This window comes from Elgaria multicarinata, chromosome 2, assembly GCF_023053635.1.
Source record: "Elgaria multicarinata webbii isolate HBS135686 ecotype San Diego chromosome 2, rElgMul1.1.pri, whole genome shotgun sequence".
NCBI classification, from domain to species: Eukaryota; Metazoa; Chordata; class Lepidosauria; order Squamata; family Anguidae; genus Elgaria; species Elgaria multicarinata.
In genome coordinates this window covers 130,134,245-130,151,096 of record NC_086172.1, presented here as the reverse complement: position 1 = coordinate 130,151,096, position 16,852 = coordinate 130,134,245, and the positions used below count along the sequence as shown (strand labels likewise).

At 42.0% G+C, this 16,852-nt stretch overlaps 1 protein-coding gene across 1 annotated transcript in view; it reads left to right on the top strand.

Annotated features, from left to right (window-relative positions):
- The window catches only part of LOC134392923 (MAX gene-associated protein-like), a 30,628-nt gene extending 23,184 nt beyond the window's left edge, over nt 1-7,444 (top strand). The window contains exons 18-21 of the mRNA XM_063117683.1: nt 2,657-2,824; nt 3,312-3,423; nt 3,784-4,026; nt 5,068-7,444. Coding sequence (XP_062973753.1) covers nt 2,657-2,824; nt 3,312-3,423; nt 3,784-4,026; nt 5,068-6,161 — 1,617 coding nt within the window. The 3' untranslated portion in view covers nt 6,162-7,444. The remainder of the gene's footprint in view (nt 1-2,656; nt 2,825-3,311; nt 3,424-3,783; nt 4,027-5,067) is intronic.
- Nucleotides 7,445-16,852: the final 9,408 nt, after the last annotated feature.

The window sequence follows — 16,852 nt, the reverse complement described above, 5'->3', positions numbered from 1 at the left end:
CTTGTGGTGTGTGTGGCCAGCTGAAGTATATATTGATTGACCTTGGAGAAATTTAAGGAATATTGTTTTATACATGTCATGATAAAGGCTTGACGGTAACCCTTCTCTCACCCCGGAGTGAGACAACTGAGAATCCCAGTTTTTGCACAGCAGCATGCATGACTCATTTGTTTTTCAGTGTAGGAGCTTCAAATCCAAACAGCTATTTATTATATTATTGTTTTTAAGAGTACTTATATGCCACTTAATATAATCAAATCTCTAAACAATTCACATAAAAATAATACAATCAAATCTCTAAGCAATTCACATATAAATATTAAAATGGAGATTTAAATATATTAATAAAAACTATTTCATTTACAATAACTTTCCAAAACAGTGAGATGAAGCAGCACATGATTAATTGCAATTACTTACAAAACAGAGAAAGTCTGGGTGAACAAGTGCGTTTTCAGGAGGCATGAAACATACCACATTTTCTTCCTCTTAGACTGCATGGGGAACGGTCTTCCAGAGGGTTGGTGCTGCCACCGAGAAGGCCTTCCATCAAGATACTATGTGGCAACATTCTGGTGTTCATGGAACAACCAGCAAGGCCACTGAAAAACTTAAAAGGTAGTGTTGCTAGGTATCCTTGTCCTAAGTTGTTTAGGGTTCTGTACGTCAACATAACCTTGAACATGGCTCGGTAGCCAATAGGCAGCCAGTGCAGTTCTTTTAACACAGGCATTACATGAACATATCTGGGTGTCCTACTAAGCATTCTGCACTAGCTGCAGCTTCAGAATCAGGCATTACAGTAGTCTAATAATAAGGTTACCAGTGTATGGATCACTGTGGCTAGGCTGTCCCTATCCAAGAACAGGTGTAGTTGGTAATGGACACTTGGGGCCACTGAGGTCACCTAGGCTTTCAGTGACAAAGATAGATCTAGGAGCACCCCCAAACTATATACCTGCTGCTTCAAAGGAAGTGCAACCCTATCCAGAACAGGCAAACAACCCAATTCTTTAACCTGGGAACTTTGCCCACCAACAGGGTCTCTGTCTTATCAGAATCAGTTTATTAGTCCTTACCCAAGCCATGCCTGCATCCAGGCACTGGTTCAGAGTATGCACAGTCTCCCTTGATTCAGATGTCACAGAGAAATAGAGCTGGATGTCATCACCATACTGGTGACACCTTGCTCCAAATTTCCTACTGACTACTCCCAATAGCTTCATATAGATGTTAAATCACTGTAGCACCCCACAGTTCAACAGCCATGGGGCTGAAGGGTAGTTACCCAGTATTATTGTCTAGAACCCACTCTATAAATAATTTGATTATATTTGATTATAAATAATCAAACCACTGTAGAAAAGTGCCTCCAACTCACAAAGGCAGTCCAGGAGGTTGCCATGGTCAATGGTATCTAAAGCACTTGAGATCAAGAAGAAGTTACAGGGTCACACTCTCCTTGTTCTTCTCCTGATAATCTGATGGATCCAGATAATCAGCTGAGATGCCACTGCTCTTTCAAGTACCTTACCCAGAATGACCTGATGGTAATTCACATAGATCCTCAATCTCCAGAACCTGAAACTGGTCCCATAAAAAAGGATAAGGCAATGCACTGGACACTTCAATAGACATTACATCAAAGTGGCTTTCAAGTCAGCATGAAAGTGGGAGGTTTTATCTTTGAAGTGTCTTGGAAACTCATCACAGTGGGCCTCTGAGGCCTTTAACATTGGGTTTACCAGAGCAGATGACAAAACCCCTCTAATCAATCAGAAAAGGTCAGCTGGTTGGCTACTCAAGGATGCAATTGAGGCAGCAAATTAAGCCTTCTTTGCCACCTTCATCACCACACACTAGACTTGATTGTATGCTCTTAGGTGTGCTCAAATCACCTTCATGACAAGTCTTACATCACTTATGCTCTACCAATCTTCTGACCGGTTTCATTTTCTGGAGCTCCCCAGTAAAGCAGGAAGGCTTCTCAGCTCTATGGTGCTAAAGAGGGTACTCAGGAGTGATTGTGTTAATGGCCTGCTGCACCTAGTCTACATTGCCCAATTTACCCACCTAGGTCTCATATCATAGTCGTATGATAGATGAGTGAGATCTTGTTATGAACTGACATGGCTTTCGCCAATAGCACAACCAGGGCAGAGGGTACAATATCCAATGCTGTCAGAAACCTGTGGAATGGGGAGAGGATCAGAAAGGGGAATGACTCATAGCCATGTAAATCTCCTGCCTTTCTGATCTCAACCTCCCATTATTCTATTTCTTCCCTTGCCCATAACAACCATTATTTTGGGTGTAATCCTATACATGTTTAGACAGAAAAGTCCTACAACTCCCAGCATGCCCCAGCCAGCCATACTTTTTTTCTATATAAACATGCATAGGATTCCATCTTTCTATATAAACATGCATAGGATTCCATCTTCCCCACCACCACTCCCCTCCCCACCTTCATGTTGAACAGTGGAGCCATGCAGAAGCCCAAGTTTTGGGACTAATGTTGCCATTGCATTAGAGGTCACTTATGTTAGCTCTAATTCAATTGTTTAAGCACAGTGGCCCTGTTAGATACTGCCTTTACTTATACGGGTTGCTGCATTTTTATTTTATCAGTTGACAATGTCACTCTTGTCTGCAGCAGTTTATACTACAGAATAGAAAGCCAAAGAATAAGGCTTATCGTCTGAACCACACAGAAAATGAACAGCGTGCTCGTCAAAAAATGAAAGAACTCTTTGAAAAACTGAAGGTGGCTCTGGGATTGCATGCTGTCCGCAATGTTGCCAAGCGCGTCCTCCTCAAGCAGGTAGGGGTCTCCTAGTGTTGAGATGTATGTGGAAACTCTTTACTCAGAGGAAAAATGCTTCATTCTTACAGCAGCAGGACTTAATCTGGACATGGAACAGTAAGCCGATATTGGAAACTAAAACAGTCATATACATAAAAACTAGGGGTGGAGATGACTTCAGTGCCAGGTCTATCTCTGCCCCAAGTTGGTGTGGCAAAGTTGGGAAAAATGTATCTGATTTAATTTTCTTTCTCTGAATACACTAGCTCAGTAACTGCAGTGGTACATACTGGAGCTTACCATCCCCACCTGTACTGTTTTTCTAGCTTGCCTTTCTTTCACCAGCTGGAGTTTCCTCTCCTGATATATCTAAGGGCCCTGATTTCTGTCTGTAGCAGAAGCAGCTAACTTGTGTTTAGGATGCATTGCTAAGGGAAAGAGATACTGTCTTTGCTTTATGTGTATAATACCGGAATCTAAAAATGACCTCTTAGTCTCTTTTCAGGCCACTGAAGAGATCCAGAGGCTAAAGGGTCAGGCAGTTAAACTGACAGGTCAAAAGCAGTTACTGCTGCACAAGAACGTTATCCTAGTTCACAAAGTGTCTGTACTCTCAGGTGAGATGACTTCACGGACAGATTTCTTTTAATGCATGAAACCAAAATATATATCTATATGAAGAAAAACATCCTGCCATGTGAGGGACATTAGAATTATCCAAACTGGGTGTTAACAATGGCAAGGATGGTTCATGGAGAACATGAAGGGCTAGATTTTCAAAGACATGAATAGTAGTAACTTGTCCAACTTGCTAACTAGACTCAGAACTCTGCCCATTGAGCCATGTATTCTGGAAATGCTATCAATTCCGTGCTATGAAATACTGTGTTTTGGGCTTACTTGTGAATTCCCCTATGATTTGAAAACTTTGAATGGTCAAGTGTGGGAAAAATCTGGTTCTCTTGCTTTTTTTGTAGGCAAGCCACAGAAGGTGATTTTGAAGAAGCTAAAATGCATTTTAGCAAAGCAGAAAACAATAGAAGCACTGAAGAATCAGGAACAACAAGCAGAATTTGTGAAGATTGCTGAAACTGAGAGAATTACTAGACCTTTTGTGGAACTCAGTCCCTTTTCTCTAGAAAGAGACATGAAACCAGAAATTATGTCCAATAGGCATTCAAAACCTTCAATACTTTCTAGAAAAAGAAGCTGTGATTCAGGTAGGCTGATGAAGAAATAAGTAGTTGATTTTTTTCGTAAAGGGAAAAAACCCAAGCCCCAAGTCATTCTTGGAGACATTGTATTTGCAAACTCAGAATTCTCTGTTCTGTATGTGATGTAAGTATATTGCTGGGTATGTAAAAGTAATTTGCCCACACAGGGTTAAACATGGTTAGTGTCACATTTAGCGCTGCTCCCCCCACCCCAGTTGATAGAAAAAATACTCTATTAATCTGGTTTAGGGTTAAATGTACCCCAAGAAACCTATAACAGTAAAATACCTGTTAGACTTAACAACATTTACAAGTTAAAAAGTAATGCCTACATTGAGATAGGTGGTAAAAAATACCCAGTAAGATGCTTATGGTAGAGCATGCAGAGCCACCCCATAAGAAGTCGTATTTATTTATTTATTTATTACATTTTTGTACCGCCCAATAGCCGAAGTTCTCTGGGCGGTTCACAATATAGGACTCCCTTGCTGGGCCACCTTTGCTCTAAGCCATTTGTCAGCAATCCAGCACCTGCAGGTGCCCATCAGGACCCCTGTTGTCTCCTCCCTCACTTGCCCCTACTGCTACTTCTGCCATTGCTTCTGCCTCTTCCCATGCTCAGCAGTGGGAGACCAAAGTGGGGGTGGGGAGACAACATGAGTGAAAAAAGAGGTAGAGGACAGCAGAATCAGTGGGGATGGAAATGTAGAAAGTGGGGGAGGAAACCCTGAACAGGAAGGATGGAAAGCAGGGAAGGGGCAAGAGAAGTGGAGGAAAGAAAAGTAGGATTCAGAGAAAGCTAGGAAGCTGCCTTATATCATCTAGCCCAATATTGTTGACACTGATGGACAGAGACTATCCAGAGTTTCAGGCAGGATTCTTTCATAGCCCTACCTGGAGATGCCAGGGAGTGAACCTGGGATCTTCTGCATGCAAGCCATGCGCTCTGCCATTGAGCCATGGTGGCAAGAAAATGTGGTCATGTCCATGAAAAAAAAATTCTGGCTGCCCTCTGTTTAACAGACTTTGCTTTGTCTGAACTTACAGAACATGAAGACTCGTTCATGATGCCAAGGATAGTAAATGTGATGTCATTAGCTGCTGAAGGAGAAATGCATTTAAACCTGGATGCAGATAAGAATCCCTATGTAACTGTGGCTGCTGATATCCAGACAAGTGACTCTTCCTTGCGAATAGAATCACAGGAAATGACTGACCTTTGGCCTGAAGAAAAAGCTGGAGCTGCTTCTGGAAAAAAGAGACATTCTATCAGAACAGTGCAAGGGGAAAAAGAAAACTATTTTCCACAGATAGTCTCCAGTTTAAAGGGATTCCCAGGATTCTCTGCAACAGAACTCCACATTGAAGAGTTAGCTGGAGTCCAGGCAAGAGCAGAACAGATGGACAAAGGAGGTGACGGTCAAAAGTCAAAGGATTCTTTATTTCAAAAGGAGCAAGTTAAACTCAAGGATTCTGGAATAGAAATGGAACTGCAAAAAGAACCCTCTATGATGCATGATACATCACTGGATGCAAATGACTTAATGGACATAGTGGAGAATGATGCAACTCGCACTTCAGTTCTGAATGAAATTGCATTTCCAAATCCGCAACTGAATGAGAACATCTCATGCATATCAGAATTTCCCAAGTCTCTAAGCTCTGGGTTTTCTCTAAAAGATATGGAAAGTTGCAGGGAATCAACTACGAAAGATGGCTCTCCCTTTCAATTTGGCACATTGGGTGGGCGCTTTAAGGATCTCTGTCTTGTTCAAGGGAGTAGTGGTTCCGTAACTCCACTCCTGCTTCACTTAGAAGATGACAATCCTTTATCTGAATCAGGTGTTTTGACATTCATGCCATGCTCTGAAGTAAAGGACCAAAATCCTAACCTTTCAACAATAACTAGTTGCAGAAGTTGGAAAAATATAAAACATCTAGCAAAAGCCACAAATGTGTCACTTCCCATTCAACCAATGAAAACTAATCTGGAACCTGGTCATAGTGGCACAGTATTGAAGCCCATGCCCAAACTGGCACCATTTGGATTAAAAGCTGCAAGCTTCCTATTAGATTCAGGAAAGCAGAATACCAAGGTGATGCCTTCATTGGCACTCATTGGCACAAAAACCTTGAATTAAAAGCCGCATAGTCAGTCTGTAGGACAGGTCTATAAACTACTGCCTACACTAGCACCTGTCATTACAAAGTCAAAATTGCACTGCAGCTTTATTTCCAAATGTATTTGTCAAATGCATGTACTATCTTTTTCAGAAACTTACAAAACAGATCTGGATTGACAGTCACATTGTACGCTTTCAGCAGTGTATTCTTTGCATGTAATGTATGAAGGTAGGCAGTCTTTGAAAATTAGCTGGTTCAGGGTAAGCTAAATCCACAGTAAAATTCTTTGGATCAGCTAGTTTTTTGGTTATCATGAACTAATGATTCAGATACCCAATTATTTGCGGTTTCTTGAAATAGTGAGGGTTTTTAGAGAAATCAGAATTACCTTTCATACATTCTCTTGTAAAAAGTGGAAGAGAGCTTAAGGGTTCAGTTTTTTCCACTGAAGTGACATTTTTTAATTCAATGTATCATTCCCTGCTCACCTTCAGATGTATTCTTTAAATGTTCCACTCAGGTCCTTTCATTTATCAGTCCTTCCCCTCTGCTTCTGTTAGTTTTTGAACTGCATTGTGTAACTGAGAGACAAGCCTATGTTCTCTCTGAATACTTAAAAGAGCCATTTAGGACACTTGTATTTTAAAAAGATGTGTGCGTATGCACATCCTCTCATTATCTAATTCTTTATACAACCCTCTTCACACAAGCACATGGGAATCATTTCCCCACAGTGCTATTCCACACTGGTAGTATATTTGTAAATACGTCAATTGTATGAGCAGGGCAAATTACATGTGTCCTTCCTTCTCAGTTTGATACTCCACCAGGAAGGAGGGGAAAAGATTCGCTTCACTCACGTGGTTGCAGTATTCACATGCATCCTGCTGTCATGGGAAATAGCATCAATAGCTCCCACATGTCTGTGGATATAAGTGAAGGACTGCATTTGACTAGTTCCTCTATACTCTTGCCAAACTTCTTGGTGAAGTGGTACATTTTAAATCCTTGGGATCAGGTTGCTCAGCAATAAATTTATTTATGAGATGTAGGATCTTTGTAAGTGATAGCCAAGAATCTATAGAAACTCTTCACTCATAACTTCTAAAATGTAAAAATAAGGGTATTTTATAGTTCTGTACATTTTTATAAGTTTTCTAATGAATGAAACTTCAACCCAAAAGGGAGAGTTAAGTTTCCTATTGTAAATGTAAATATGAATTATGAAAATGAGATGCTTCAAAGTAATTCTTAAAGGTGAAAATCTATTGTAAAAATGGTATTGAATCTAAGAAATAATTGGTGTTTTCAATCTCTGTTGATATCCCATTCCTGAACAGCTAAATCAAAACAGAAATGTCCTATTTCTGAAGAAGTATCCATGTTGTTCAGTGTCACAGTTCCAGTTGCAAAAATCTCAATTATGCATAAGCAAAGTGTAAGGGATACTAATGTATCATGCATTAGGGGTTGGCAATCTGGTGCCTTCCAAATGTTATGGAATACAATTCCCATCAGCCCCAGATTTAGTGCAGCTTTTATCTTATCCAGTAAGTGCTGTTCTCTCCATTTTTCTATGTTATGTTTTAAAGACTGCTATATACCAAGTCAGAATTGAGCTATGCATTATATCAGGGGTTCCAAATGTGGCGCTCATGGACACCATAGTGCCAACTGATCTCCAGCAGCACCTGTGAAGCTTACCATTCCCTGCCCCCTTTAACGTTTTATTTTAAAAAGGGGTGGGGGAATCTTGAAAAACATTAGGGTGCCAGATTCTCCTTCCTATTCCTGAACCTGCTGCTGATCAGCTGTTCACCGGGCACAAAAGAAAGGAAAGTGTTGCTTCCTGGCCCTGCCCAATCTTCCATCTACACAAACATTTCTCCTTTAATCTTTCTCAGTCTCTCTATTACTAGCTTCTAACCTCACTGTTTCTCTCCCCACACCTCTTTGAACTAGCCAGGCCCCGTTTTGTGATTGTGCCAATAGCTGTTTCTTAAGTTCCTGAATGTGCCCAATGGTCCAAAAAGTAACTCAGGCCACAGCTAGACCTAAGGTTTATCCTGGGATCATCCAGGGTTCGCCCCTGCCTGAGCACTGGATCCCCTGTGTATCACCTAGATGAACAGGTTTGACCCCTGGATGATCCAGGGATAAACCTTAGGTCCAGCTGTGGCCCCAGTTCCGCTTGTATCCTAAACTAAGGATTCCATCTACTAGCTATCTCTATAACAGGGCTGGCTAGACCAATTGCATTTCTCTCTTGCCATCTCAAAAAAGGAAAGTAGTTTCTTGCACCTGAAAAAAAAGGTGGCTTGGTTGAGTTTCTCACTGTTCTTTTATCTTTGCAGCTAATTTTCCCTAACAGTTTGAAGAAGCAGGGAAAGGAGCAAGAAGTAAGCCAGATAACACCTTCCTCTTTAAAAGAAACTTGTTTGGCAGACAATAAATCTGAAATAGTTCTGTCCTGATGAGCACAAGGATGGCTGGGTTAAAGCCACTGCTTGCTACCCCCGCCTGTGAGAACTATTTGTTTTTATTTCATATCCATATCCAGAAGATTTTGAAGCAGCAAAAGAATAAGAATACAATATCAAAATTATTATTTTTAAAAGAACAGAGTTTTGATAAAAACAGTTCTGATATGTTCCATTCAAGCAAAGATAAAGTTCTTTCTACGTGAGTAAAATAACATGTAGCTTGGCTCTCATTCTATTGTTTTTACTTTTTAACATTCTATTTCAAAGTCCTGAAATACAGAGTAACCTCCAAGGATATGCATCTAGGAGTGGTGAACAGTAGGGTTCTGATTATACAAGGGCTTGATAAATAGGAACATGGAAAGATGGGCTTTAACAGCAGTGTTAACTGTATGGCAAGTTGTCTGCAGAAGTGACATACTATCTAGATAATGTACAGAAAGAGTCACTGATTGTGGTATACATAACAACAGGAAATGCAATCAGGAGGGTCCTGGAACCCAAATTCAGATTACCAGGTAATACATTTAAGACCAGCACTTCCAAGGTAACATTTTCATAAATTTTACTGGTTCATTATACTAATTAGAAATTACTGGATGGGTATAGCTGTAGGCTCTCATCTGGGACTCTGGTTTTGAGAAGGGTTTTGGCTTTGTTAGGCATTCCATTTTTTGTTTTGTTTTTAAGACAAGACAAGTCTGTATAAAAAGATGGACTGTACTTGAACTGCAATTGGACCAGATTGCTAGCACATAACCTCAAAAAAGATTAAGAACAGCTTTTAAACTGTTCCGGGGGAAGTCTGACAAATCTGGTTTGGGACCCGTTTGAATGATACAGTAATTGTTTCAGGTCCTCAAAGTTGAGACAGGATAGAATTTGGTAACAAGCATACAGAAACTATTGCCATAAAAAGTCCAAACAGTTGAAGAGGAAATGGCACATTAAAATGCTATTTAGACAGTTACCAGAGCTCCAACCCAACATAGAGGAAGTATTAAGTAGTAGATTTTCTTGCTGGATGAAATGTGAATGAAACTAAATCATAATACCGAAACAATTATTTTATTATTATTATTATTATTTATTTATATAGCACCATCATCTATAAAGTATCACAGTAGTAAACTGGTGAAAAGCTGCTTAGGCATTACAATTTAGTTTCAATCACATCTTGTACAAAGGACCACTTAACAGATGAAAGGAAACACTAGGTAGCTTCCTTAAAATTCTAAATCCTCTTTCTTCTAGGCCCTTCATCTACCTTCAGTTTTCGTGTTCCAAATGAGTGCTTATTCCCATCTGTAAATCTAGAAACCTTGTGGAGAACAACTAGCATGGAGATAAGTCCCTCCTCTGGGGCCAGAAGGATAGATTTTTGATCTTCGTTCCAAAGGAAAGATCTCTCCCCTCAACATCCAGATTTGGGGAGTGGGGGATAGGCCAACTCTGCCAGGGCTCCTGTTTTCAAGAGCTCAGTACTTAAAGAAACAGTGACAAAGCAAATTTGTTTTTCTCCCACTGGGGAGGGCTGGGTGGAGAGAAATGTTTCCTTTCAATCATTTCTCCCTGATACAAGGGGGGCTGCCTGGAAGGGAGCACATTTTTTTCCTGCTTGACCAACAATTGCAGGCAATTCAACATAGGCACTGCCCTGTAAATGCGCCAACTGACAGAGCAGAGCGCATTTGCTCCAGCCTCTTCCTTCTTCCTCTGTAGTCTTCCTCTCTGCATTAGGTTATGCAGGTGACTCCACAGAGAATATGGCTACTCAGCCCTCCCAAAGACGTGATGCTCCAAATAACGTTGCAACAAGAACAATCCCTTTGGGAATGGGGGAGAGCCCATAGTCTGTTGATAGTAACCCCTCTAGTGGCAGTCAGAAAGCATAAGGAATTTAAATGCTCCCCCACTTTCGGTTGACAAAGGGGGTGAATTTCTATTCAGATCTTGTCCAGGAGTAAAGCTACTTTTGATCTCTGACTGATTGAATCTCACAGCCTTTTTTTCTTGAGAATAAATTCAGGCCCCTCGAGAGACTTCACATCACAGTGGTGGAAGTGGTTTTCCTCTTGTCACCATTCTAGGAATAGGCACAGCTGTAGAGCTCCCTCTCCTACACGGGCACAGGATGTACAATGCAGCTGTGGCTCAGTGGTATAGCACATGCTTTGCATGCAGAAGGTCCTGGATCTATCCCCAGCATCTCCAGTAGGGCTGGAAAAACTGCTTGAAACCCTGGAGAGCCACTGCCAGTCAGTGTTGACAATACTGGGCTAGATGAACCAATGGTTTTACTCAGTATAAGACAGTTTTCTATTCCTAAGACCAGGAGCTGTCATCACTTTCCCAATTAAGCTCTCACTCGGCAGGCCATCATCACCATTGTCATCCTACACTCTTATCAAAGATTCACATGCAACATTCCCTGCCCAAAGAGCATCTTTATTTTCCTGTGGCCAGATCCCACCATTAATTCAAAATTCAGCTTGACCTTATACAGAATTCAGGAGCCAATCCTTTGTTCTTTTTTTGTCCAGGGTCTTCCTCAGCCATTGAAAGAGAGTGGTATTCTTTGGATGTTTGAAAGGCAACCAAATTTTACCTTGTTGGGACAAAACTGCACAACCAGCATAGGCACTATTTGTCCCCTTCAAAAAGTTGCCCCTTGGTCAGAGACTGTCTATAGCCTTTCTTGCTCACTTGCTGAGTGAGTGTATTGTGCTAGTCTATACCTCAAGTAACCTTCTAGTTACTGGGGCCATTGTGGCTCACACGAGGGTTTCAATAGAACAGCTTTCTGGGAAATAACTTCTGGGATATGTAGGGCAGTCACTTGGTCATCAGTGCATACATTCATCAAATACTATAAAATAAGTGTTTGATGAAGGATACCTTTGGGAGATGTGTTCTGTAGATGGTTTTGCAACCCAAGAGAAGAGCAGTTTGGGAGGGCTAGTGGCGTTACCCTGGGATGCACTGCTTTTTGACCTCCCCTATGCAAGCTGTCCTCCACTTGAGGGAACAGAAATTCTATACTTATCAATGAATTTTCTGGTTTTCTCGACAGAAGGAGTTAATTTCCGGTTTTGATTTTAATAGATTGTGTTGAATTATTTTTTAAAAGTACAAGACTTTTTTAAAAATATACTTTTTTTGAATCGGAGCAATGGAAACTACTGCTAAGAAATATACTTTCATTTCAATAAGGAATTCTACATATTTCAGATATATAATTATTCTAAACCTACAGGAATGTTTTAAAGAGTATAATGAAAAGTGAAAGTCACCATTCTTCTAATGTATTAACTTTTCCACCTATTCTACAATATTTGAAACAGATTTATATTTTTGTAAAAAAACCACTAATTGTTCATGTAATGTTAAAATAAACTTGGATCTTTAAATCAAACTCTGACTTGTGAGAATTATTAATAGAAGGGGCGGGGCAGAACATAAGAAGAGCCATGCTGGATCAGACCAAGTTCATCTAGCCTAGCAGTCTGTTCACACAATAATCAACAAAGGAATTCTGCAGAAAAGGGCAACTGAAATCATCAAGGGCCTGGAGCATCTCCCTTATGAAGGAAGGTTACAACAGCAGGGTCTGCTTAACCTGCAAAAAAGGAGGCTAAGATGAGACATGATAGAGGTGTACAAAATAATGCATGGTGTGGAGAATGTGGATAGCGAGACATTTTTCTCCCTGTCCCATAATAATAGAACCCGGGTCATCCCAAGAAGCTGATTGGGGAGAGATGCAGGACAGATAAAAAGAAAGTACTTCTTTATACAGCACAGTTAAATTACGGAATTCACTACAAGATGTGATGGCCACCAGTTTAGATGGCTTTAAAAGGCAGTTGGATACATTCCTGGAGAAGACTATCAATGGCTACAAGGCCTGATTGCTAAATGCAGCCTCCAGTGATCCGAGGCAATAAGCCTATATACCCTAGTTGCTGGTGAACATGGGTGGGAAGGTGCTGTTGAAAGGTGTACTGATTGTGGCCCTGGTCGACAGCTGGTTGGCCATTCTTCCTCTCCCTGTCACTTGAGGCTTTGTTCTAAATGTGGAAGGTAGTATACAAATGTATAGAGTTGTGTCAGGGCAGTTTTGAGTTTTCCTTTCATGAAGGACTGTTGGCTAAAAATCAGATAAAACAATATTTGTTGTAATTAGTGCAGTAAGCACGCAACGCTTGTTCTAGTTGAGATTCACTGGTTGTCTACTTGTGTCCTGGCGAAAGTCAAGGTATCAATTATCACTTTTAAAGCTCTTTATGTTTTGAGTCCAGGATATTTGAGGGAGCACCTTTATCCTTCCTGTTCTTTTAAATCCAAGAATGAAAACGTCTTGGCAGTCCTGCCATCTATCACGCTGGTGGCTTGTTCAGCGGTGGCCGCCAAGCTCTGAAATCAGTTACCAAATTACATGAGATATATCCAGAAGATTTGTAAAAAGCTTTCCACTTCAGGCAACCCCTTTACAACAAAAGATGCTTTCAATGCCAACACCCTGTTTTGTCGTGTGTCTGATTTAATCTGACCTAATACTTGATTGTAATTTTAATGGCAATTTGTTTTACTTCACTTGTAACCCACTCTGAGAATGATTGAGAAGCGGGCTATAAATCTCCCCAATATAAATGGGCTGTTGGGTACTCCAGTTCAACGAGGGTTGTTCCGTACTACAGATTGAACTGGGTGGATAGATAAGTGGGAACGGGTGAGCGCGCGTGAAGGAACGGGCTGAGAGAGAAGGAAGGGGAGGAGAAGCGTCGGAGTCTTCGCGCTCGTAGAAAACCAAGGGCTGGGCCTGCTTTAACAGCGGGAACGGAAAGCGGCACGTTTGCCAACCTCTGCATTTTGGGCCATCCAAGTCGTGGAGATGGCGGTTGGCCGCGGATAAGCGGTGCTGAACTTGACGCTAGGAGAGCGAGGCTTCCCCCTGAGCGTATCCCGCCCTGGGAACCAACACGTTCCCTCCCACGCTTCTCTACCATGAGGCGTGGATGACTAGTATCGCCCTGAGGGGTGCCGCCAGGCACGACACAGCCGCCCCTGAGGGCTCCGAGGCAGGCAAAGCCGCTGCGCGCCCAAGTGCTTCGAGTGAACGTCCTGGGGAACGGAGGTGGGAATAAGGAACTGAGAGGGGCGCTAAACAAGAGCAATGACAAGGGGCGTTTGGTCGTTAAACCGTCTCTCCCCTCCCTCCGCAAAGCGCGCGCGCGTGTGTGTGTGTGTATGTGTGTTGGGGTGACAGAGGGAAAAAGCCAGAATTCCAGAACGTTCTTTTACGTAGCCGCGAGCTATCTGAGGCAAAGCTAACTGGGCAAGCGCGTGAGAATGGGGGGGGGGGGGGAAGAGAAGAGACAAGCCACTGGCACGTGACAGCCTACAGGCGAGTAGGAGGAGACGCGCGGGCCGCCATCGCGCGTGCGCCACTTGAGGCGCGCCGACGACGTCACATGGGTGCGTGCGCACGTTCCCCCATCGGGTAACACACGATTTGACTGTGAACATTGCAGGAGTGGGAGGGGGCTCGATCGCCTCGCTTGCAATTGCACGGTAACTGGCGGGGCGCGAGAGCGGGGGAGGGGCAGGGGAAGCGCCTCGTCCGGTCCCGTCAGGCCTGCAGCCGCGCGCGCGGTGGCTCGCGCGCAACTTTCCGCGTGTCTCGCACACCTCCTGCCGAGGGTTGGTGTCAGCTGAGAAAATTAACACCCGTTTGCGGCGGCCATGAGCGGGCGGCTCGAAGCCTATGAGGGGGAGGGGCGGGAACGGGCGAGAGCGCGCAGCTCCTCGCGTGTCAGGGAGGTTCCTCACGCCACGCGGGGGCTCGGAGTTCGAGGCGCCTTCGTGTGTGCGTGTGCGTGTGCGCGCGTGTGGGATGAGGTGGCGGGTGCGCTTCTGCAGCTGCCTCGTCGCGCGCCGTTTTGGCTCGGTTCGGATGTGCCCGAGGGAAGGAGGGGGGCACCGCAACCTTCGGGCGGGCACGTGCATGTGGTACCTGGAGAGGCCGCTGGGTATCGAGCGCGCGCCACCGAGCTGCGGGCCTTTGACTTCCCTTCTCGCTGCTGTCCTAAAGTTTCCTTCTCTTTCCCCCGCCCCAGTATCTCTTGTTGACCCAGCAGCGGGGTGGCAGTTTTTGTTTTGCATGTTGGCAGCCTGCGTTCCTTGGCTCAGCCTTGCCCAGCGCTGCGTTGTCGAGAGCGGGGTGGAGGCTAGAGGATTTCTCCTTGAAGGAGACTAGTCTTTTCCTTTCTATTGGAGCACGTGACTTTCCAGTGTGCACACGTTGAAAAGTCAACAAACACGGGCAATAATTGATAGACACGTAAACAAACCGTATTGCTGGATCATGCCTAAGCCTCCACAGCACCGCAATCTTAAGCATATTTACTCGGAAGTAAGTCAGGTTTACTTCCAGGTATCTGTGTTGAGGCTTGTCAGGTGTTAAACATTAGCATAGAAATTACAATATTCTGGTTCTTCTGCCATTTTTGACAAAAATAGACTACCTTGTATGTTTTTCCTATTCTTTATTATATAATGGGCAGGAGGCAAAATTCAAAATGAGTGTAGAGTTTGTTGCTATTTACTTGATGCAAGGCAACATCAATCCAAGGCAAAACGCAATTTAGGAAGTAAAAACATATAGATTATTTTAAGTCTTGTGACTATATTCTTATCCTCTATAGGTGCAGTTGATTATTTATGTGCAGTGTATATTGAACTTGCCATGTTCTTTAATTGTTGCTATAATTGTTCATAATGTTGTATAAACCAATTAAAAACACCTTTTCAGTAATTTAAAAAATACTTTTACAATATTGTTACTATACACTTTGTATAGAACTAAATGCAGCATTCCCTCTCTCCTACACCCCCATATTAGTTTGAGGATAATATTAACTAATAGATGGATAAGGCAAATAATATTATAAGCACGTTGAGCAGGGTCTAAAGATTTTTTTCCTTACTATGTATTAGAACTCTGGAGGTAGCACTAAACTGCATTCCAGATTCATCTTCCTCTGGAATACTAACAGTTGACATGAGTGGGTTTGTTATGGAGTAAACATATTGTAAGTTTTATAATCATCAGTGAAACAAACTTAATGAGTTTCAAACTTAATAAAGGTACTGCACTGTTGCATTGGCAATTTCTCTGCTGGATCAGAAAAATTATTTACATATACGTTGTGCCTTAATTTTTAAAACAAATTTAAGGCTACAGTGAGTAACCTTTAGCATTCTTTGATGCTAAACTTCTATGCATTTAGAATACCAGCTATAGTATCCACTGGTAATGTTGCTCTAAGGTTCTATGATTCCTAGGATAACAGCACACTTTAGGATACAGCTCTGGTGACATTGTACGTGCACTGTGCTAAGGACAGAATCAGGTACAATGAGTGTTAGGATTGTGCTGCTTCACCAAAAGTACTGATTATATTTGTATCCCACTGTTTTTCAAGGAACTTGTGGTTTTCTCAGCTTAATATTTGTATGCACAATATAATTCAGACATTACTATTGCAGGTTTTTTTTTAAACTTCATCTTAATTTTTTTAATATGGATTTGCATTACTGTTTCTGCTTCTGTGGTTATTTCTAATTGGATTTTCTTTTTAAACTTAGTTTTGTGTGAACATTATAGGTTGGAGTTTCTTGTAATAAATCTTCCCAGAATTTGAAATAGAAATCTTGGACTGGATTCAGAGAAATGCCTGGGAAAGGGAGAAGGTGAATTTTCTATCCTCCTGAAAAATCTCTCACACTAGGATCTTGCTGAGTAGGTCTGGATGTGCCAATGAGGCCAAACCATCTATTTTTTATGGATTTTCCATGCCACAGCCCATCCCAAAGACTTACTACTGTGAACCAGCAGCAAGAAGTCATTGGGATTTTGTCAAGATTGATCTAATTCTAGGATTGAGGCCATAACATGTATTTAGGTTTTGATTTCCTTCTTTTAGAACGTTAAATATTTTATGTATATGAATATATTTTGTAGTTGCTAAGTGTATATATTTTAGCTATGTTATTGGTGAAGCTAATGAAAACAATGTATTGTGATAGTACATATAATGAATACCCTACTCAGATATGTTCTGAGGAAATCCTTTATAATGCAAACTGTATTGCCTACGAATATGAATTTATTTGAATTTTTGTTATATTTCATTGATTTCCCCCCCCCCCCCCAGGATGAT